The sequence below is a fragment of the Rhinatrema bivittatum genome, chromosome 5, assembly GCF_901001135.1.
Source record: "Rhinatrema bivittatum chromosome 5, aRhiBiv1.1, whole genome shotgun sequence".
In the NCBI taxonomy this organism is placed as follows: Eukaryota; Metazoa; Chordata; class Amphibia; order Gymnophiona; family Rhinatrematidae; genus Rhinatrema; species Rhinatrema bivittatum.
In genome coordinates, this window is record NC_042619.1 from 316,070,533 (window position 1) to 316,094,997 (window position 24,465).

Below are 24,465 nucleotides of genomic sequence, written 5' to 3' on the forward strand. Positions count from 1 at the left end.
AACAATCTGGATACTGAGAGGCTACAGCACCGAAACCGCATTACTTGCTCTTCTGTCAAAAACTGGCCTATGCCTTGACTGGGGAAGAGAAGTGCTTGTAGTATGTTTAGATATGACAACAGCTTTTGACACTATTGATCACCAATTGTTATCAAGATTGTGGCCACTGCTGCTCCTCCACCCAGCAGCAGGTGGTAGGCTCCAAGTTTTAGGTACCTAGGTTTTTTCCAGCCCCAATTCCATGCAAGATATCAATTATACTGAAGAAAATGTTCCATTTATAGCCAGTGAACATTATACTAATATTTTTCATATTAAGCAGAAATCAGATGAGAAACATTCCATAGAAATCAACCTAATAAACGAAGGTTGACCGACGTGCCGCAAATGCGCAGTAGAGAGCAGCTCTACCGCGCATGCGAGCACGTCGGTCACAGTGTGCCTCTTAAAAATAAAAATGGTGCTTTAGGAGCGGCGGCAGCGGCGGCCCGAAGACCCGGAGCGGCGGGAGCGGCGGCCCGAAGACCCGGAGCGGCGGCCCGAAGACCCGGAGCGGCGGCCCGAAGACCTGGGCAGGAGCGGCGGCAGCGGCGGCCCGGAGCGGCGGCCCGAAGACCCGGAGCGGCGGCGGCATGCGCGCGAGGGAGGGACAGACGGACGGAAGGAAGTCTGTCCCTCCCTCGCGCGCATGCCGCCGCCGATCCGGGTCTTCGGCGGAGATCGACTGAGGGGAGGAGGGAGAGAGGAGTGACTGAGGGGAGGAGTGACTCAGGGGAGGAGGGAGGAGTGACTCAGGGGAGGGGGGAGAGAGGAGTGACTCAGGGGAGGGGGGAGAGAGGAGTGACTCAGGGGAGGGGGGAGTGACTGACTGAGGGGAGGGAGGAGTGACTGGGGGGAGTGACTGGGGGAGGGGGAGATAGGAGTGACTGGGGGAGGGAGGAGGGGGGAGAGAGGAGTGACTGAGGGGAGAGAGTGGGGGAGGTGGGAGGGAGAATGAGGGGCAAGGAAATGATCCAAAAAAAATGTTAATGTAGCCCGTTTTAACGGGCTTAACGGCTTGTACATTTATAAACCAGGGTATTCTTAGGAAACTAAAGTCCTGTGTTCTAACCATACAAATGATTTAGATTCAAACTTCCTCTTATCTTTTAAATTTGTAATATAAAATATTGGCATTTGAGGCTTCTCGAAACCTAATGCATTTGCTAATATATGAAATTTTACATCAGAATTTAATGATTTATAACCCAAGCTCCTGGGCTTTAAGAGGCTCTGCAAGTGCGTCAGATCCACATCTTTCTGTGGCAGACAACAAACTGCCAGGCTCCAACAGTATAACAGACAAGAGTGCCTTCACTAGAGATGCAACAGCCTGGAAGAACATTTTCCACTTCACTTCTCTCCACCCCGAGAGGTCAGAAGTAGAAAAATTGAAAACTTCTGAAACAAATCTCACAATGCTTTTCATGACAGATTTTAAAACTATTTACCTAATACTCTTTCAAAATACTTACTGTATGTAAAATGAAGATGTAAGAATTAAAAAATATTAGATAAATTTCAATTCTGAGCAAACTCTTGCAAGTAGCCATAAGTTGTAGGTGATAGAATTTTCTTCGAGGGCTGCCAACAGGTCTGGTTTTACAAGATATCCCTAATGAATATGCATGAAATAGATGTGCATAGAATGGAGGCAGTGTGCATGCAAATCTCAAGCATATTCCCCATTTGGGATATCCTGAAAACCAAACCTTTTGCTGGCCCTCAAAGGACTAGATCCTCGCGACATTAGATCAGTTAAAGAAACAGAGCCGTTGCACAGGGTTGAAGCCTTGTTGATTGGCATTACTGCTCACAAGTTTCAAACTTGTACCAATTCAACCATTTTCTGTGTGAATTAAAATAGTAGAGAGCCAGCTAGGCCATAGGTAGTTTGCATATACCATTACAACTTAGTAAAGGGAAATGGGGGGGGGGGGGGGGAAGAAGGGGGAACAGGGTTTTTGACAGAGGTGACTGACAGTAACACTTAACAGTTCAAAAAGCCTCTGTTTGATAAGGGATTTTGGTTTTCTCACTTGTCCTTTTGTGTTTGTTTCAGCATTCTACCATCTTAAATTTCAAATGTTTTGCATTCCTCTGAAATTCCCTATAAGGACTTTGATTGTGAGGTTTAGGGATCTTCCTTTGAGAAATGTTCACCTACTGTGTATCACTCTGTCCTTCTCTATAAATGTGCTATTTTATGGCACTTGCCAATTGCTCCAATAGACAAAAGGTAGCAATATTAATGGCACTGCTATTGCATTTGACTGGGTTACTATATAAGCAACAGTCTTAGGATTTGATGTTGGCAGAATACAGAACATCTGCAGGTATTTAGTCCAAGAGTAATCTGGGACTCTGCCAAGTACATTGTTCCTGCAGTATAGTAACTGGGCCTTTGTTCAACACAGCCTCCGATACCTCTTGCTTCTCTGCTACTTCATATTCTTCAATCTTCTGCAACACTTGAAAGAAACTGGCCTATGCTTGGAAATTCACATGAGAGTCCTTATTGAGGTGCTATATATATATATATATATATATATATATATATATATATATATATATATATATATATATATATATATAAAAATATAAATATAGCACCTTATTGAGGTGCTATATTTCAGCCTATGCAAAAACTTCAGTTTACCAAATTCCATGAAAATAAACACAAAAGTTCAGAATCAGAGGCTATTCATCTTTTTGGACTTCAATTCTGATTACAGACCAGGAGAAATTTTTCTTACTTATTTTCCTTTTCCATTAGTCCTGCTACACCATTCCAGCCCATGACAAGTGGGTTAATTCCCTCTAACAGCAGATGGAGGCAGACAACACTAGTTTCCTCTGTGACATCACAGCCACTACTTCGGGGTGGTGCTTAGCAGCAGGAATCCAGTATCTTTCTGACAAAGCTTAGGATCAGACCCCACCAATTTAAAAATTACAAATGACAACCTGAGAAGAAACTTCCCTGCAACCAAAGGGAGGAAACAAAAACACGAACACCATAAAGGAAGCAAAAAATATCAACCAGCTATGAACAGTCTGCAAAGAATCTGTAATGATACAGCCTCGTTTCCCGGTTGGGTCCTGGACTGGTGTAGCAGGACTAATGGAAAGGAAATTAACAGGTAAGAAATGTCTTCTTCCATTTTGTTCTGCTATACCAGTCCAGCCCATGACAAGTAGGAAGTACCAATGCATCATCTACCCAGGTGGAAGGAAGAGTGGGCTGCCCGAAGGACCTCCACACTATATGCCATATCATCACGCGCCATCATGTCCAGTCGATAATGCTTCACAAACTTACGCAGAGAAGACCAAGTGACCACCCTGCAAATATTAACTGGTTCAAGCACCTACACCTCTACCCAGGACGTAGACTATGCCTGGTGGAATGCATCCACAACAGCTCCGGAGGCTTCTTGCCTCTGAGCATTCAAACCAAGTCAATAGTCTCCTTTATCCAAAGAAGCCAGAGTGGCCTTTCAAGCCACCTCTCTATGTGGATGCCCAAAGAGCACAAACAGCCTATTCTGACTTCCAAGAAATGGAGAATAATCCTCCATACATCCAGACACCTGAGGAACTGATACTTAGGCAAAGGCCAGTAAGAAAATCATCTGAATGATATGAAAAGTGGAATTTATCTTTGGGAGAAAGGATGGCATCAGTCAAAAAACCCTTGCATCTGACAAAATTACCAAAAAGGGATTTCAACAAGATAAGGCTTGGAGCTCTGAAACCCATCGGGTGGAGTAAATAGCAACCAGAAATACCACCTTCAATGACAGATCCTTCAAAGACATCTTTCTCAAAGGCTCGAAAGGAGCTGCTAGCAGCCCCAGCAAAGCCAAATTAAGATCCCATGGGGGAACAATGGTTCAAAAAGGAGGGCATAACCGCTTTATGGTACTCCACAATCAACCCCAATAGCACAAAATAGCTGCCACCAGCACTTTCAAAGAATTCAGCGCTAGTCTCTTGTCCAAGCTGTTCTGAAGAAAGGCCAAGATACATGAGATAGTCACTCGTCAAGGGGATTCTGACCAGGACTCACAAATAGTCACCAGACACTAATGTAAGCCAGGGAAGTGAACCATGTCCTCAACTTCAACAAAACAGAAATATTCCTTCTTATGAAGTAGTATCCACTCAAGAGCCAGACCGTAAGACAGAATGGAGCTGGATCCTCCATGACTACTTGTCCCTGAACAAAGAGGCCCCACACCCCTGGGAGGCAGAAGGGCTGGCCCACTTGGAGGTGTACGAGATCCGTGTTCCAAGATCTGTGTGCCAATCTTACGCCACCAGAATGACCCATTTACCCTCCAGTTCTATCCCTTGCAACAGCCAGCCTATGAGAGCCCACAGGGAGAAGGCGTACAGGAGTTCCCCCACCAGCCAAGGCTGCACTAGGGTGTCTAAACTCATTGACCGCTGCTCCCTTCGCTGACTAAAGAAGCATTTCAACTTCATGTTCCGATGGGTCATCATCACCTCAACCTGTGGATGACCTCACCGGCGACAAATTCTGCAAAAGGCTTCTGGGCTCAATTGCTATTCTCTGGATCAGGGATCTCAGAGATTCCAATTGAGAAAGTTGATTTGCATGTTTTCTTGCCCAGTGATGTGTATTGCCAACAACCACAGATGCCTCTCCACCCAAGGAAAAAGGAGAGACGCCCCTGCTGAGACTTCCCAGCTCCTGGTTCCCCCCTGCTGACTGACATGCTACCATGGTGGTGTTATCTGAGAGGACTCAAACAGCCCTTCCCCTCAGCAACAGGAGGAAGTAGAGAAGCTCCAGGCAAATAGCCCTGGTCTCCAATAGGTTGATGGATCACAAAGCCTCCTCCAACATCCAGCTCCCCTGGGCTACCTACCCGAGATTCACATTCATTATTACCAAGACCAAGGAAGGAGCAGCTTGGCTTACTTCCTTCAACAAACAAGGGGAGCAGCCACCAATGAAGAGACTCACACCCCAAATGACTCCGAGGAAGACATACCCTGTAGCCCTGAAATTGCAGAGATCACCACACTAGAAGAGAAGAGAGGCCAAGAGAGGGTGTATATGAGTTCTGGCCCACAGCCATTAGCCCGAGCACCTGCAAATAATCCCAAGCAGAGGGAAATGGTAGATCCAGGAAGCACTGAACCTGACAGAATATCTTGCATACTCTCTCTTCCATGAGAAAACCTGACCGATCCACATATCGGACTGGGCCTCCAAGTACTCCAGTGATGCGTGAACTGAAGGCGTTTTTGGCAAAATAGACCACCTAGCCCAAGACTAAGACCTGAACCATCCGGTGAGTCATGCAGGCTGCCTCCAGATGAGACGGCACGCAGATTAACTAATCCTCTAGATACAAGTAGACAGCAATCCCTTCCTGTTTAAGAGCCACTGTAACTATGACCATTACCTTGGTAATTACTTGCAGCTTAGTCGAAGACTGAAAGGTAATGCCCAGAACTGGAATGTTCCCACAGGACGCAAAAATGCAGAAACCTCTAATCAAGTTCCTGAACGGGGATGTGTAGACAGGTCTCAGACAGATCCAGGAAGCACAAGAACTCCCCCTGGTGACGGTGGCAAGAACTGATTAGAGTTCCCACGCAAAAACACAGAACATGCAGACTGTGGTTCACCCCTTTGAAATCCATGATAGGGCGAAAGGAAATCCTCTTTTGGCACCATGAAAGAATTACTTTGGTCCCGCTCAGAGCACCAGCACCAATGACCATAAGAGCTGCAGCTTCAAAATTTTGTGAACTGCCCACTGCTTGGCCAGAGAAGAGCAGAGATATCATAAATGCACCTCAAATGGGCTGATGCAGACCTAACGTGTAACCAAAGAAAACAATGTCCAGCACCCACTGATCAGATATTAAGAGTGTTCACTCCCTGTAGAACTCTTGCAGGCAGCCCCCCCACAGGAGTCAAGAGTGAGTGAATCCGCTGAACCTCTTGAGAAAGCCCTGGCATCAGTCCTCTGTTTTCTGACTCCACAAAAGGATTGACCACAAATTCTGGGAGAGAAAGAAGATCGCAGAGGTAGCACAAAATAAAAGCAGTCTACCCAGTAGACTACCTGAAGGCACAGAACTGCCCCCAACCTCTACTTGCTCTAAAATGAGTGGCCCTTATCCTCTAGTAGGCACTGGGGCTTAGGGTTTCTGATTTTATCAACTGGTCCAGATCCTCACCAAATGGCAGCCTGCCCTTAAAAGGCAACTTACTCAAGTGGTCTTGAACCACGAATCTGCCATCCAATTGCTCAGCCAGCACAGCAGCCGCCTCACTGTGAACAAAAGGGCCACTGGTTGGGCTGAGCTCTGTAGCAAATCATACAGTACGTCCGCCAAAAATGCTATGGCAGACTCTATCTTGGCCACCTTCTTAATCTCTGGAAGCTGCTGGATCCACTTGAGGGCATAGACCACCAGAGACAAACAAATGGAGATCTGAACAGTTACTGACAAGACAAAAACTCCTCAGAGGGGGTTCCATCTTCCTATCCTGCAGGTCCTTCAGAGAAGCTCCTCCCTCCACAGGGATGGTAGTATGACTGGTCACAGCTGTGACCAGGGCTTCCACAATCAGAACCTGAAAAAAAAAAAAAAACTACTGTAATGTAGCCAGTGGAAGAGGATACAGCCATTGTATGAGTTTGACTCCCCGCAGGTCCAACTCCGGGGACTCCTTTTCCACTATCATTATCTCCACCACCTCTGGATGGAGTAGAAAAGCTGTAGTGATCTTTCATTTTCTCTTGATCATATCCCACACCAGAGTCTACTGAGGCTATGACTCCTCCAAAAAGAGAGACAAGAAATCACTCGCTCTATGAGGAAATCTCTCTCTCGTCCCTGTGAAACAGGTGAATTACAGAGTTATCCTCTGGCCCCAAGAGAACTTCCCCTTCTTCCAAAAATGCTGAGTTATCGGCATCCCTAGGCAACTCTGCATCCTCTCACAAGAGCCCCCAGTGATTCAATGGTCCCTCATGCCCTTTTGGCAGGGATCTGCTGGCAACTTGCCACTAGCCCCCTGAAGTGCCTAGAAGAAGGCACAAAAGGCCTGGTAGAGAAAATGAAAAAATACATCTTGGGAAAAATCTCCCTGGAACCCTGGGATTAAAGAGGATGCCCCCCCCCCCCCCCAATTGAACAGCCAGCTGAAACCACAGCTGGGACCAAAATCTAAGGCAAATTGACACCCCACCCCCCGGCACCTGCCAGCTCACTAACTCCTACGTCTGCAAACACGGGAGCTCCAAGACAGCTTCTGACTCAGATGTAATCACAGCAGAGCATGTGTTGAGGCCCTCTGTGCTTGGCATCCCAAACAAGGTAGCAGCAGGCAAGGGGGGGAGCCAGACCTGCCACAGCGCAATCGCCCAGGTTCTCCCCGGACTGTATAAAAGACCAAACACATGGATCCCTTTTCTGTGGCGACCTGAAGCACCCTGCAGTCCTCACATTGCTGTGGGCAGACCTGTCCATCTTTCCTTCGTGTCTGTGCATTAAAACCACATGCTAAGCACACTTAGTTCCCCCCAGCCGTGACTCACCCCTGGATTGTCTCCAGAGTCTCTGCAGCCCAAACAACCCTTTTGTGCACAAGCACTGCTGTACGTCTTTTTTTTCTCAACTTTAATCAGAGTATGCAGAAAAGAGAAGGAGGAAAGGGGGGTAACTGGTAATTTCCTCTCAGAGGGAGAAAAGGGGATAAAAAACTCAAAGACTGAGAAATTACTACTTAACTGATAATTTTGTTTTCCTTAGTAGACAGATGGACTCAGGACCAGTGGGTTATGCACCTCTGCCAGCAGATGGAGACTGAGCAAAGTGAGATCACAGTATATATACTCCTGCAGTGACATCAGCCTGCCAGTTTTCTCTTCAAAAGCAATTGTGGACAGACTAGGGAAAAAAAACCAAAACTTGATCAAAAACAGCCATTACTGTCCTCAACCAACAGGAAACACTGAACTCAGGCAATGAATGTATGTATCCCACTCTAGGGACAGAATAAAACTTATCAGTAATCCCCTGGAACATGTAGCCACACAGAAGGACCATTAACACAATCATTCGGCAACCAAAGGCAGGAAGCTGAGTTCATCTGTCTACACTAAGAAAAATAAAATTATCAGGTAATACATTTCTCCTTTCCTAGCATGTAGATAGATGGACTCCGGACCAGTGGGATGTACCCAAGCTACTCCCAAATAGGGTGGGAAGCTGCTTGCAGTCCAGTCAAACACGGCATGTGCAAAGGTTGCGTCCTCCCAGGCCTACATATCCAGAAGATAATACCAGGAAAAAGTGTGTACGTCGCAGCTCAGCAAATGTTGAAAGGAGACAACAATCTAACTTCTGCCCATGACATTGCCTGAGCCCTAGTGGAATGAACGCTAAACTGAGTAGGTAACAGCTTTTCAGCATCAACATACACAGCCGTGACTTCCTCCTTAATCCAGCAAGCTATTGTAGCCCGCTAAGCTGGATCGCCCTGTTTTCCTCCACCACGAAAGACAAAAAGGTGATCCATCTTTTGGAAAGGTTTAGAAGCCTCCATATACCGTACGACATGTCTCTTGATATCCAAGGGACACAACAGGTGATATTCTTCTGCACTTCTTTCCTTATCCAAGGACGACAAGGAAATGGACTGATTCAAGTGAAAATCCGAGACCACTTTAGGCAAGAATGAAGGAACAGTACACAGCTGTAATAGCTCCTGGAATCACCTGAAGGAACAGCCCCAGGCAACACAAGGCCTGCAGCTCAGAAATTTGACATGCAGAACATATTGCCACCAGAAACACTGTTTTCAAGATCAACAACTGTAAGGAAAGGCTACGCAATGGTCAAAACGTAGGGCCCACCAAGAAATCCAACACCAAGTTAAGACTCCTCAAGGGAAGTGGTAACCACAAGGGAGGACAAAGATGTTTCACTCCTTTCAAGATACAGGCCACATCAGGATGAAATAAGGATTCACCATTCACCTGGCCCCTGAAACAGGCAAGAGCCACAAACTGTACCTTCAGCAAATTAAAGTCCAACCCTTTATTTAACCCATCCTGCAAAACTTCCAAAACGAGCGGGATCTTAACTGAACGAGGAAGAACACCTCGATCCTCACACAGAGCCTCAAACATTCGCCAAACACACACATAGGCTAAGGAAGTGGAGAACCTTCGAGCTCATAGCAAAGTGGCAATAACAGCAGCAGAATATACACGCTTCAACAAGCGAGCCCTCTCAAGGGCCATACCGTAAGACAAAACAGAGACATCTTTGTGAAGGACATGTCCCTGCTGCAACAGATTGTGCGGCAGAAGACAAAGAGGGGTCTCTATCAGGAGTCTTTGCAGAGCTGTATACTATGGTCTTCTGGGCCAATCCGTTGCCACCAGGAGCACACCCCCCCCCGTGGCCTTCAATCCTGCAAACTATTCCAACATGGGCCATGGGGGAAAGAGAGTAGCTTGTCTTCTAGCCAGACCTGCATGAGAGCATTGATACCCAAGGACTTTGAATGTCTTCTGCAACTGAAGAATCAAGGAACGTTCTCATTGTGAGAAGTCGCCAACAGGTCTAGAAACGGAAGGCTCCAGCAATCCACTATCAGCTGAAATGCCTCATCCGACAATACCCATTTCTCCTGGGTCCAGACTCTCTCTGCTGAGAAAGTCTGCTCTTACATTGTCTTTACCTGCAATGTGAGAGGCAGAGATCACCTGGAGATGCCCTTCCACCCATTCTATAAGTTGGTCTATTTCCTGCAACACTTGCTGACTCTTGGTTTCTCCCTGTTGATTAATGTAAGCCACCGTCATTACGTTGTCTGACATTTCTCGGACCACTTGACCCTGCAGTCTGCTGAACTGCAAGCATGCCAACCGGATCGCCCAGACTTCCAGGCGATTGATGCTCCAGAGAGACTTCTACATTCCAGCATCCTTGCGCTATTAGTTCCTGATAGTGAGCTCCCCAACCCTGGAGACTCACATCTGTTGAGAGTACCAGCCAGTCTGGTGATGTCGGGGGAAACTCCATTTCTCAGATCTGCCTGCAATCACCACTGGAAGTGAGAGCAGATTTCCATCGGCAAGTGGTGCCGAATTGAATAGTCCTGAGACTGTGGGTTCCAATGAGACAGCACGGAGCGCTGAAGAGTATGCATATGCACTCTCGCCGCCCATGGCATCACCTCCAGGGTTGCCGCCATCAAACTGAGCATCTGTAGATAGGACCACACTGTTGGGCGTATAGTGTTTATTTTATTTATTTATTTTATTTATTTAAAAGTCTTCTATACCGATGTTAGTCGAAACATCACCTCGGTTTAATGGAACAAAAGCAAAGGAAATTACAAGTAACAGGGGAAGGGTAAGGGGTACAAAAAACCATAAGGAGAGCAGAGATGCATAGGAACAAACAACAAGTGAACTATAATGTCATAAGAACAAGGTCATAGTCAAATTCAGGTCATGATCCATCACAATTCAATATTCATCAAGGGTGTTGGGGAAAGGCTTGTTTGAATAGCCAGGTTTTGAGCTGGGCTCTGAATTTGGTGATGCAAGGTTCAAGTCTGAGGTGGGTTGGGAGTGAGTTCCAGTGCATAGGTCCAGCAATGGAGAGCGCCCGATCCCTTGTAGCTGTGAGGTGTGCTTTCTTTAGGGATGGCACATGGAGGGACCCTTTGTTGCTGGTCCTTGTCGGTCGATTCGAGCAGGTAAATTGGAGGGGATCTGCCAGCCAGTTGGAGTGATGGGAATATAAGGCTTTATGTATAATGGTCAGGGATTTAAAGAGGATGTGGGAGGGAATAGGGAGCCAGTGTAGGTCCTTCAGTATAGGGAAAATATGGTCGTATTTGTGAGCGTTGGAGAGGGTTCTGGCTACAGTGTTCTGTAGTATTTGGAGGGGCTTTAAGGAGGAGTAGGGTAGGCCAAGAAAGAGGGAGTTACAGTAATCCATCTTGGATGCCAGTGTAGCCTGGACGACAGTGCGGAAGTCACTAGCGTGAAGGAGAGGTTTCAGGTTTTTTAAGTTTGAAGAAACCCTCTGAGTATGGCACTGATATGACACCAAGAGTGTCACCTGTAACAACTTTCGAATCAGAGCTTTTGTCAGGAAAACTTTGTCCTGCCTCATGTCGAACCAAACACCCAGATTCTACAATGACTGAGATGGCTGAAGACTGCTCTTGGCTAGGTTCACCACTCAACCGAGCTACTGCAACAGGGAGATCACCTTGCGGGTCACCAGGTGGCACTCTTCTAGAGTTTTGGCTTGAATCAGCCAGTCATCAAAATATGAGTGTACTAGGATTCCATCTTCTCTCAACTGTGCTGCCATCACCATCACCACCACCTTGGAAAAAATTCTGGGAGCAGTGGCTAGACCAAAAGGCAGCACCCAAAACAGATAATGGCTCCCCGACACCGCGAAATGCAGAAAATGTTGGTGCTCCAATCGGATGGGAATATAGAGATAGGCCACAGACAGATCCAGGGAGGTCAGAAATTCCCCCAACTGCACGGCATTTATCACTGAGCACAAGGTTTCCATGTGAAAATGAGTCACCCACAAATGACTGTTGACAAATGGTGCCGAATCTTCATCAGGCTTATTACTCCCAGAGCCAAGCCTATCACATGGGGGTTATAGCGGGGGTTGAGATCCAGGATGGGATGAAAGGAGCCCTCCTTTTTGGGCACAACGAAATAAACGGAATATCACCCCGTACTTTGAGACGTAGACTGTGGAACCACAGTCCTCAGACTGAGGAGCCTTGACAGCGTAGATTCTACTGCCTGCCTCTTCTGCAGGGAGTGGCAAGGAGTTACTATGAACAAGTGCTGAGGAACTCTGCGAAATTCCAGCGCATATCCTTCTTGTATCACCTCCAGGACCCACTGATCTGATGTAATCTTGACCCACCTCTGATAGAAGAGAGAGGGGCATCCCCCTATCTCTTGTTCCCGAGGATGGGTTGGCAAATCTTCATTGTGAGGCTCAGGAGAATCTACTACCTGAACTTGCGCCTCACTTGGGCTGTCTGGGATGAAAGGACTGAGACCTGCCGAAAGACTGAGTCCTCTGAAAGTCTGGTCCTCTGTAGGGACGAAACCACTTGGAACCCCTGAGATGACCCCTCATACAAAAGGAGTGCTGCAACTGCTTCCTATCCTCTGGCAACTGAGGAACCGGGAATTCACCCCACTTACTGGCCAGTTTCTACAAATCGCTCCCAAACAAGAGCGAGTCTTTAAAAGGCAATTTTGTAAGATTTAGCTTTGAAAGTTGTGTCGGTTGACCAATTTCACAGTCATGATCGATGCCTGGCCCCTATTACTGAAGCCACTTCTCTAGCCGAGGTACAGACCAAATCATAGCCTGCAATGGGTAAAAAGGTGGCGGCAGGTTCCATAACTGTTCTGGAATTCACTCCAGAATCAATCTCCTGAGAGAGACGTAGACAAGAGTGAGCCACCAGAGCACAACAAAAAGCTATCTGCAATGTCATTGCCACTGCTTCCAATGCTTGCTTAAGGATGGCCTCAATCTTTCTCTCATGCATATCCTTCAAGAATGTTCCTCCCTCCATGGGGATAGTCATCCGTTTAGAGACAGCACAGACAAGCGCATCCACTTTCAGAAAATGCAGACGTTCTCTCACACTGGATCCAGGGGGTACAGGCCTTCCAAGGTCCAACCCCCTTTGAAATATGCCTCCAGAGCATCCCATTCAAGATCAATCAATTCTTGAATAGCTTCCATAACAAGGTATTTACGCAAAGAAACCAAAATGGGATTTTTCTTTGGCTCAGACATTGAACTTGCCCCAGGCACTCCTAGCATCTTCAAATTCTGGGAAATCAGTGCTGGCAGTTCATATCTACGAAAAAACCACAGTCCTATATGGTTCCAGTCCCAAAGGAATTTCCCAACTTTTGGAGAGTCAGAATCCAACTCATCATCAGTACCATCTGGATTCCTGTCAAGAGCACCCACAGCTAACAGAGGTGTGCTTTGGTGCTTAAACGTACCAGAAAAGGGAGAGGCCACCGCCTCAGAATCTGACCTGATTGGATCAGCCGGGGCTGGGGACTGCGCCTAAAGAAAGGATTGCAAGCCTTGAAAAAATTCTAACCAAGGATCCATGCCAAAACTAGAAGGCACTTGCGGGGGGGGGGGGGGGGGGGGGGCCACTAAGCTACCATCCCCTGCTGAGGAATCGGTCAAGGGAGTGCCAAGGTCAGGGATTCCTCCAGACAAATCCTTAACCTGGCCACCATCATTCTGGGAAGAACCAGGCTTAGTAAATCAGAGGAAGATAATTCTCCCTGAGCCTCTAAGCAGTGCTGACACATGTTAGAGGGCACTCCAGGCTGAGATGTCCAAATATGACAGGCAACACAAAAAGGCAGGCATTTAGGTTTCTTGGTCACCAGCACCATTAGTTCATCAGTACACTCAGGCACATGAAGACGTGTGTCCAGCCAATTCGCACTGAAAAATTTTAAGCACATAAAATTTATGCACACAAAAGTTAGGCACCCCATGTCTGTGTGCTGCAAAACTAAGCGCACTGTCACCACGCCAAACCTGTGCGCATAACCGATACGTGTTAGAACGTGCGGACAGGAAGCGCCCAAAAGAAACTGGGCGCATTCAGTAGCACAGCCGGATGCACTGCACACACAGACAGTCCTGTAGAGAGCAGCCAAACGTGCAGAAAAGTGCACAAAAACGCCGCTGCGGCCTACCATGCGGCCCACACGAAAAGCCTATAACAGTGGGGCATAGCCTACCCGGGATGCTCAATCCACCAGGCTGCCCAGTTCCCTTAACCCCCATGGGACCGGGAACGAACGTCGGAACAGCGCACTGAGCACGAGACTTTTTAATTTTTTTAAACTTACCTGAACTCAGCCCTTCACAGAAGAGTACAGACGCTGTCTCTGGCTGCAGGGGGAGAGGGCATATGTAGTCACTGCCACACTCTGCTTCCTGCCCCCGCTGCCTTTCAGTTGTTCAAACAACTAAGTCAAAACTGGCTTAAAAACCAGCTACCGGACCAAGGCACTCATCTGAGGGTTCACGGAAATCACCTCAGGAATTCTCAACTGAGGGAGGGACCATTTGGTATCACTGCAGAAGAGCAAGGCTTTTTTCTTCATAAAATTCTCCTTCTAAAATCTGAAGCAATCCCCAGTAGGGAGAAGCATGTCTGCCATCTGCTGGAGACTGAGAATACTAGAAGGCTGATGTCACTGCAGAAGTATATAATAAATACTGTGACATCAATTTGCTCAGTTTCCATCTGCTGGCAGAGGTGCATAACCCATTGGTCCTGAGTCCACCTGTCTACGTGCTAGGAAACTTCTGTTTTCCTTTATTTTTGTGCTCAATCTGCTCCCCCGACCAGCTCAACCAGATACCTCCACAGGGGCTGGGAACAGGTGTTGGGCTTGTATTGCTGTCTGAAACCAGTGGAAATCACAGATCAGTTGCCAAGCTGCTGCAGCAACTCAGTCCTACCATGTACTGAAAGCAGAAAATACTGGATTCCTGCTGCTAAATAGTGGCTATGATGTCAGAGAGGAAAATAGTGTTGTCTGCCTTCATCTGATGGTAGGGGAAAGTAACTCAATTGTCATGGGCTGGACTGGTGTAGAAGGACAAAATGGAAGCTAGGGATCCTAGTATTTTTAAAAAATATTATAATTTTTTCTAGTTGGAATAGGTTTACAAAGTTTAATTGAATATCCACGTTTACTGCTAGTTAATACTGTGATTTTTTTTATGCTGACAGTTTTTTTCCCCAGAGAACTAAAGGCAGTTTGATAACTGGAGCTCAAAAAATGTTTTTCTTCTTTTTCTAATCTAGATAATGCTGAGTACAGAAGATCCTCTCCTAAGTTCAGCTAATTTAAAAAAAAAAAAAAAAAAGTTTTTTCAATGTTGATAGTTCTTATTTTCAACTTCTTTCCCTAAAATCTCAGACCTGTTCAGATACTTGAATTGCAGCAGCTTGATCTCTGGCACTGGACATATTTTTAATAACTAAAATACATAGGAAATGTAAAACAAAAAAATATATATAAACTAAGGCATTTTAAAGTCTTGTGCTGAGCAGCAGTGTATCTTGAAAATAGTAAAGTTTTAAAATATAAAAATAAGTATGATGTATTTCTCAACTCCCAGTTTCCATCCCCCCCCCACTCACTAAATAAAGAAGGAAAAAAAGGTTTTTTGCAACCATTTCCAAATTTCTGTAAATTTTACATCTCTAGCCTCAGAGCAAGTGATCTGTCCTAAAAGAGGGTCATTACAGTTCATGTCAGCAGCAAAACTGCCTGTTCTGGGGTTAGGTGGCAACACAGTGAGTTAATAAAATAGTTAACACTAGAAATGTACATGTGTTTCTATAGGAAGATGAGTAGCACATAAGTCAGAGCCCTCACACAAAAGATTCAAACATCTTACAACGCAACTAAAACTACCATAGTTTAGTTTTGCTACCTTTTATTGGACTAAAGAAAGTAGTAATAGATGAAACTTTTGAGACCACACAGTTCCTTTCATCAGATGACTGCTTGACCTATTTGGTCATGAAAGCTCATACTTTTTTTTTTTTGTTAGTTTAAAAAAGGATCACAACCTACAAAAAGTTATATTGATCCTGGAGAGAAGTGAAACCTATCAAGAATTCTCCTTGTCACAGTTTCAAGTCAAAGCTATCCCCCAGAAACATTTCAAAATTATTACACCAACCAGACAAATGCTGCCAACAAGAATCTTGGCTTACAGTACACTGAAAAATAATTAGTATTTTTTACCAAACAGTCTGAGCAAGTGCTGTGATCCGTAGATATAAGAGGGAGGAGGGGGCTGATCACTCTGAGGATAGTTTTCCGGCATCAATTTCCATGACAGCACCTGAGAACAAGATTTCAGAAATTATGAAAGAGTATACCATGCTAGCACACAACAGCCAAAAGAATAGCTCGTATCTCTGGTGGGGTGTCCTGATATCGTTCATCACTATCACAAAGACATACTTTTGACAATCGGATGGGAAGAATGCTAGCTAACAAGCTTTGCAGTGGCATGGACCAGAATATCTTACTGATAAGATACAGAAATATACCCTCACCCAATCTCTATTTGGTGGGCAAGTGCCCTCTTTGCATTCCCACAGTGAGGAATTGTAAATTGGTCAGTACCAGTACTCAGGCTTTTGTGCCTGCGATTCCTATACTTGGGTCTCCCTCCCTGGGGAAGTACAACAGGACAGAAGTTCAGACAAAGACTTACCTTTTTAAAGAGGCTTTTAAGTAGTCTTGTTATAGGAGGTATAGTTGCAGAATGTTTAGATAATTGGTTCAGTGTGAGGAGTTTGGTGGCAATTTTTTTTTATATTTGTTAGCTTTTATTTTTAATTCAGGGTTGTATTTTGTTTATATTACTGTATTTATTGCTTTCTACTGTGCATCGCCTTGAACTTTTTAACATGTTAGGTGATAAATGTGATTGAACTAAAATATCTGAATATTTAGCTGTAACTTGTTTTTGAGAAAAAAATTTCATGAGGGACCCAATATCTATTCAGAGCAATCTAGTCAAGTTCAATAAATTCTATATGAATAGAAGGGGGTTGAAGGTAAGTACAGAACTATTTTTAACTAAAATATATTGCTTGTAAAAAGGTCACTTAAAAAAAGAGGGATGATGTCCTATGAGACACAACTACAGACAAAGAAGGGAGAATGTGTTTTCAACATGAAAAGACAACACAACTGACCAATTCATTTGCCAGGCATTCTGAAAATACACTTCACATCAAATGTGGCTTTTAGAGAAGCAACAGACTAGAAATGGTAAAAATTTAAAATGAACTGGAAATTAGTGTTAATGACGTCCAGATAATATACAGATCTATGCTATGGTTATCTGTTTAGTTATCACACTGCATGATTTACATTGTAGATCAGGACAGAGAATAAATTTGAAAGCAATTTACCCAACTATACAACTTTTTATCCAGCTAAAATTACTTGGCTACAATCATGTGTCTGCTTCCACAGTATGTGTACTTTTAGCTGTAAAGAAAAAAATACAGGTGTGGGTGGTGTTTAGGTCAGAGGAAATTCGCACTCTCAATGTACTTGCACCGTTTTGTCTCCACTCAGCTTCCTGCACAGGTTCAAAAGTACACAAGTGCTTTTTCCTCATGTACTTTGCATTTGCTAATTGTCAAAGTAGACTGCCTGGGTCATCTCCCTTTGAAAACTGCCTAGAGTGTACATGGGCTAAAGTGCCTGCATACATGGTAGACATTGGCTGTTCTATACTGCCAAGACAGTTGGTGGAAACCCAAGTGCATTACAGGGAAATACTGCATGCAATTAAAAGGAACCATGTATTGGAGTTTACTAACATGGTAGTAACAACCCACCAAGTAGGATTAGGCTCAGTTATTTCTAAAATGTCAGAGGAAAAAGTCACAAACAAAAAACACCAAATTCAGAAAATGCAAGAATTTATCTCAAACTCATAACAGTGACATCCTAGGAAGTAAGGTTTGCAACGTCAGCTGACAGAGCAGGACTGGAGAGCATGAGTTCTATTATGGGAGCCTTTGATATCTCACTCATTTTTACAGATTACAGCATGCATAGATACTAGCTATGACAAAGGGTGAATGGTCAAAGTGCAACAGGTGACCACATTATGACTTCAAGACTTAGCTGAATAGCTCAAATGGAGCATGGATTTAGGAAGAGACTTTTTTTTTTTTTTAATATAACTGAAGTAAATTAACTCATTAGCGGGCCGTTACAGTAAGATGAGTGGGAGAGCCGGCGAGCGTCCGCTCTCCTGACGCGTGCCCAGGCCACTCTCCTGGCCACGCGATTCAGTAAATAAAGATATGCAAATTAGGGCCCACAGTAAAAGGAGGGGCTAGGGACACTAGCGCATCCCTAGCGCCTCCTATTTGACAGAAGCAGCGGCTGTCAGCGGGTTTGACAGCAGACGCTCAATTTTACCGGCGTCTGTTCTCGAACCCGCTGACAGCCACGGGTTCGGAAAACGGACGCCGGCAAAATTGAGTGTCCATCTTCCAACCCGCAGGCAGATTTTTTTTTTTTTTTTTAATTTTTGGGGCCTCCGACTTAATATTGCTATGATATTAAGTCGGAAGGTGTACAGAAAAGCAGTTTTTTCTGCTTTTCTGTACACTTTCCCTGTGCCGGCCGAAATTAACGTCTGCCTTTGGGCAGACGTTAATTTCTGAAAGTAAAATGTGCGGCTTGGCTGCACATTTTACTTTCTGTATCGCGCGGGAATAACTAATAGGCCCATCAACATGCATTTGCATGTTGCGGGTGCTATTAGTTTTGGGGAGGTTGGCTGCGCGTTTTCGACGCGCTATTACCCCTTACTGTATAAGACTGTTGAGAGGGCAGGACATATCCAGCCACAATAGTAGTAGTTGGTCCATCTGTAATGGTCATTTTTCTACCACATACACAGTCCTTGAAGCCACAGATACTGGGCTTCTTGATGCCAGACATTTCTGTGAAGTTTTTTGTTTTTGTTTTTTTTTTTTAAATAGCACTTAAAAATGCTATTTAAAAAAAAAAGCTTAACAAACGATACCAATAAAGAAACACACAGAGGAAAAAAAAATAGTGTACAAACCTGTGCTGTAGCTCAGACGAAAAGACTGAGCGACTCACAAGAAAACTACTACACATGCTCAACAGAGCAAAAGCTCTATGAGCTAAGAGAAAAGGGTCCATTCAGTGCCAATGAACAACATCAGCCATATGTCATGGGTGATTCAGCACCATTTGTCTATGGAAAATGTACTTTATGCAGAGAAAATTTTCATTGTGTAATGTCTGAGATCAACTATAAAATTATTTGTTTCTGAACGTTTATCTTTACAGAGCAATTAAACAAAAAAAAAAAAGCAACCAACTTACAGGGTTCAAAATAGACTAACACCACACAAGTTAGCTACACTATATTAGACTAGTTAACTTATACCTCCAGGCCTATTCAATCCTCATCCGAGCAGACAAGGCTCACCAGGGGCCCCTTATCTCCAGAGGGATGGATGGGGGCTTCATGGACCACATAGGTCCAATGGTGTCTTTATGGGGAAATGGGTGGTGTCAGGAGGGACAGAAATATGTACTTGAGTCTGGAAAATTGGCTGCCTGCACTAACCTCTCGCTTTGGGCTAGTTCATGCAGGGAAATCCAAGCTGCTTAACACAGCAGCATTTGCATAGCTGTGCTGTCTTTAATGCAACCATGACAATGCTGTGCTGTGTTCTGCATCTTTAGTACAAATATACTGCTGGCATTAAAACCAGCAGGTAACTTGCATTACCACGCTGGTTTTTATTATCCAACATTACCCTTCAGTACAGTCAGATATATGAGTCCACAAACAAAGAGACAAGGTTTAAAGCCTCTAGATGAAATCAATCTTTTCTCCTTGTTTATGGATTACTGTTATTGTTAGCAAGGAAAGCCCTTTTCTTTCTGCAGATAGAGAGAAATAAAAACACTTGCTAGTACTAATATTTGTGGTGAGATGTTTTAAATAATGTATATTGGTTTTATTTACATTTTTATTTTATGTGTTGTAAACCTTGGTCAGTTTGCTGTATGTGCGGTATAGAAAAATTGAGAAATAGAGAAATAAATATGCATGAGCCCCATCAAACATCAGCAACCTGCTAATTCCACATGGTTAAAATGTATTTTCAATTACACCACTGACTCAAAGTACCACTTGACTGTAGCAGACTAGATGCTATGCCAGGAAAACAGATGTATGGAGTTTATAAACCCTTACCACAATGTGTATTTTATATACCGGGAGACGAGAATAGATCCCAAGCTTTATTCATCAACAGGAAAACAAATTGAAATTGTAATCCAAAATCTCCACAAACCCTGGAACCTCAACAGATAGTGTTCCCTGATCCTAAAGCCAGCTTCGGGTCAATAATAAGCCAGTTTACTGGCCCTTGAATCTTCATCTTCTTTGGAGCACTCGAGTAAGCCTCTAATATTCTCTCTATACCACACAAACAGATCAACATGCTTCTTGGTTTCCCTATCCCTATACATCACCATGTTTGCCATGGCGAATACTCCATACCAATCATCAAGAATCAACGTAAACATCAAACTAAGCCTCTCCCACAACACTACAACCGTCATCAAAGGCTAATTCCAATAATGATTTCACCAATCACACAATTCCTCGGCCTTTCTCTGTTATCTCTTACTCTATTCAATGCTCAATCACTTTAAAAAAAAACTCATATCTTAAACGACTACCTTACTGAAGTAAACCCAGATATCTGTGCAATCACAGAAACGTGGTTTAAACCTTCAGATTTAGCTCTGTTAAATCAACTACCAACTCAGCTTTATGATTTTTTCTCCATACCTAGAACCAAAAGAAAGGGAGGAGGTCTGCTTCTCGCAGCCAAGAAAGGTCTAAGAATATCTTTATAACATTCATATACCACATCAAAATTAGAGCTCTCTTTCTTTAAATCTGATCATTTACAAATTGGCCTAATCTATGCTCCACCAGGATCTTTAGATTCTGACCCTTCACCAGTCATTGAATTCTCTGCCAAATACTTCAACCCAGACAAACCTGCCATCTTACTGGGTGATTTCAACTTACATGTCGATGCTTCACCACAATCCCCAAATTGTGTTACCCTACTCTCGGCTCTCAACTACATGGGCTTCACACAAATTATAAAAGCCCCTACCCACAAAGCAGGTCACACTTTAGACCTTATTTTCATTAATCAGTGCATCTCAAACACAAATACAATCACATGTTCACCTGTCCCTTGGTCGGACCATCAAATCATCAACACGACCTTCAAGCTTTCACAACATCCTCCACTTTCGTTCCCAAAAAACACTATTCAATTCAGGAAACCTTGTTCTACAGACCTTCTCATCAATCAGTTCACTAATGAATTATCACATCTCGATCTCTCCAACGCATCTACAGCCACCACCTCATGGTGCAACATCACCAAAAAGATCGCAGACATTACCTGCCCTTCCATCACAAAAGTAGTACAACCTTCGCCAGACAACAGGAAACCCTGGTTCACCCCAGAACTGAAGCTGCTTAAACAAGAGCTAAGAAATAAAGAACACACTTGGAGGAGAAACCCATCCCCCACAACATTAGCTATTTATAAAACCTCCCTCAATGCTTATAGGATCACCATACTGAGAACAAAGAGAGATTTTTTCTCAAAAAAAATACATCATTTCATATTTGATTCAAAAGCACTTTTCTCCTACGTTTCAGCTCTCACTAAACCATCACCTCCTACCATTCCTGATGATCAAGCACTCAACAAAGCATCAGAACTAGCAGAATACTTTAAGGATAAAATTGACAAACTGACTATCTCTTTCTCATCATCTTTTTCATATCCCCCTTTCCCTCACATTACCTCACCTCAACTAAATACAACGCTGGAAACTTTCGAGACCACTTCAGCACTTGAGATAGAAAACATACTTAAAAAAATGAAACCGTCATCTCATCCCTTAGACACAATTCCTACTAACCTTCTCATCGCAATAAGAAACTCCATATCAAAACCAATTGCAGACATCATTAACTGCTCTCTCTCCCAGGGTCTAGTTCCTGACCAACTTAAATTAGCCATTCTCAAACCTCTACTTAAAAAACCTAACCTTCCAACCACAGATCCAGCTAACTTCCGCCCAATAGCTAATCTGCCATTGATCGCCAAAATTATGGAAAAGATAGTCAATAAACAACTATCTGAATATTTGGAAGAAAACAACATTCTTGTATCTTCCCAGTATGGCTTTCGGAAATCGTTAAGCACTGAATCTCTCCTTATCTCTCTTACAGATTCTATTCTATCTAATATGGACAAAAAACAACCACATCTTTTGATACTACTAGATCTCTCTGCAGCCTTTGACACTGTCAACCATTCATCTCTATTAAAATGTCTGGCAGATATAGGCATTAAAGGAACAGTCTTCAGCTGGTTCAAATCCTTCCTAGCAAATAGACAATTCAAAGTAAAGATTAACAACAAAGAATCACAACCGATCCCTTCCAACCGGGGGGTCCCTCAGGGTTCCTCCCTTTCCCCTACCCTCTTCAACATTTACCTCTTACCTCTATGTCATCTACTTACTAAACTAAACCTAACTCACTATCTCTACGCGGATGACATCCAGATACTCATCCCAATCTCAGAATCCTTACAAAAAACCTTGGCTCACTGGAACAATTGTTTGCAACAGATCAATCATCTTCTCTCCAGCCTTTGCCTCATTCTTAACAACAACAAAACTGAGATCCTAATCATCAATCAAGACATCAACATCAAACTTCTAAACCCAGCTGACCTACTCAACTCATCCACTCCCATATTAAATCACTCACCACATGTTCGAGATCTAGGTATCATGCTAGACAATCAGCTCAATTTTAAAAAATTCATAAGCACAACCACCAAAGACTGTTTTTATAAGTTACAAGTCTTAAAAAAATTGAAGCCTCTTCTTTGTTTCAACGATTTTCGGATGGTCCTACAAGCCATTATTCTATCAAAAGTCGACTATTGCAATTCGCTTCTCTTTGGCCTTCCATATTCATCCATCAAACCCCTCCAAATGCTACAGAACTCTGCAGCCAGAATCCTTACCAATACGAATAAAAGAGATCACATCACCCCCATTCTCAAGCTCCTCCACTGGCTGCCTATAAAGCAAAGGATCCTATATAAAGTACTCACCGTAATTCATAAATCCATTCACAATATCTCTCCTCTTCAATTATGTAACCAACTACGCCCTCACTCCTCCTCTAGACCCATCAGAGGAGCATATAAAGGCACACTCTATGTACCTTCAACAAAATCCTCGCATCATAAACGTGCCATATCTACAGCAGGCCCCATTCAATGGAATGCGCTCCCACCAGACATTCGGCTTGAGTTCTGCCACTCTTCATTCAAAAAAAAAACTTAAAACCTGGCTCTTTAGCCAAGCTTTTCCAGGACCATGATCATCATTTTTTCCCCTCCAACCAGCAAGAACATATCTTCTTCACAAACCCCCATTTTCCATACCACTACCTACTTCGGTATCTAATCTCTTGCTGCAGGACACTTGAGACTTTCTCACTTAAACGTTATAATTTTTATGCTCAATAAGACCTGTCAACTTAATTGTTTAAGTCTTTTTTTTTTTTTTTTCTCCTTTATCTTTTGGTCATCAATGTTACAACGTTATTGTTAAATTTTGAACTTATGTACACTGTTCCAAGTTTCATAACCTTGTTCTATGTAATGCCTTTTGGCAATTTTCATGTTCTGTTTCAATGTAAACCGATGTGATCTTTATTTCATATAGGAACACCGGTATATAAAAATCTAAAAATAAATAAATAAATAAATATATGTGTGTATTATATATTAATCCTGTCGTTGCTTTGCCTTCCAGCAGCTTTCCGATCTTCTGCTATAAGTGTTCTTTGCACAGCTGGAAGCTGGCATTCAGTACTGAGAAGTTCTGAAAGTAAGTCTGTTACACCCCCTGCCCACCCACTTTTGCCATTTCTTTCACAGGAAAACAGCATCCCCAATTTCAGAATAAATGGGCATTAAACATTTATGTTTTTCGGAAAGACGAGAGGTGTATGAGAAAAGGACAGAAAAACTTGCAGGTTCAACCTGTTTGAAATTGCTTTAGTCAAAAGATGTTGCACAGCGTTTCAATCTCTTCAACTAGTGTTTAAGAGTAACTGCTAGACAATTGAGTGCAGATTAAGGAATACCTACCTCATTCAATTCATTGTTTCTTCTGCCTTCGAAACCAGCAAAGACACTACTGCCTTCCTTGCTTGGAGTCAAAGTGACAGGTGAGGATGATCCACTATGAACAGGTGTTTCTATTAAAACAAATATTTACAGTCATGGTTTGCTAAGACTTTCCAAACACACAAAGCAATACATGTCACTGTGTTCAGTCATTAATAAAATGTTTGCCATAGATACTGGCATCTAACAATTTTAAGTCCATCGGTAAACTACAGTATATGCAGCCAGCATAAGTAGGGCTTCTGATCCTAGGGGGTTTATAAAAACAAAATTGAGGGGTTTATTTTCGAGGCAATTAGGGATTAGTCAGGTACTAAAAATCTGGGTTTAAATTTAAGTGTTTTTGTGATGCAAAATGTAATTTTTGACCCATTTTTAAGGGGAAACCATTTAATAAGCACAGTGTATATGCATGCGAGTGGCTAGAAGGGGAACCAGGA

The 24,465-nt window shown here is 43.6% G+C and overlaps 1 protein-coding gene across 2 annotated transcripts in view; it reads right to left on the minus strand.

Moving 5' to 3' along the window:
- Nucleotides 1–24,465, minus strand: part of MSL3 (MSL complex subunit 3) — a 122,703-nt gene that overhangs the window by 11,897 nt on the left and 86,341 nt on the right. For both annotated transcript variants that reach the window (XM_029604347.1, XM_029604348.1), the window contains 2 exons: nt 23,987–24,096; nt 15,927–16,026 (listed from right to left, as the gene is read on the minus strand). In XM_029604347.1, the coding sequence (XP_029460207.1) occupies nt 15,927–16,026; nt 23,987–24,096 (210 nt within the window). The remainder of the gene's footprint in view (nt 1–15,926; nt 16,027–23,986; nt 24,097–24,465) is intronic.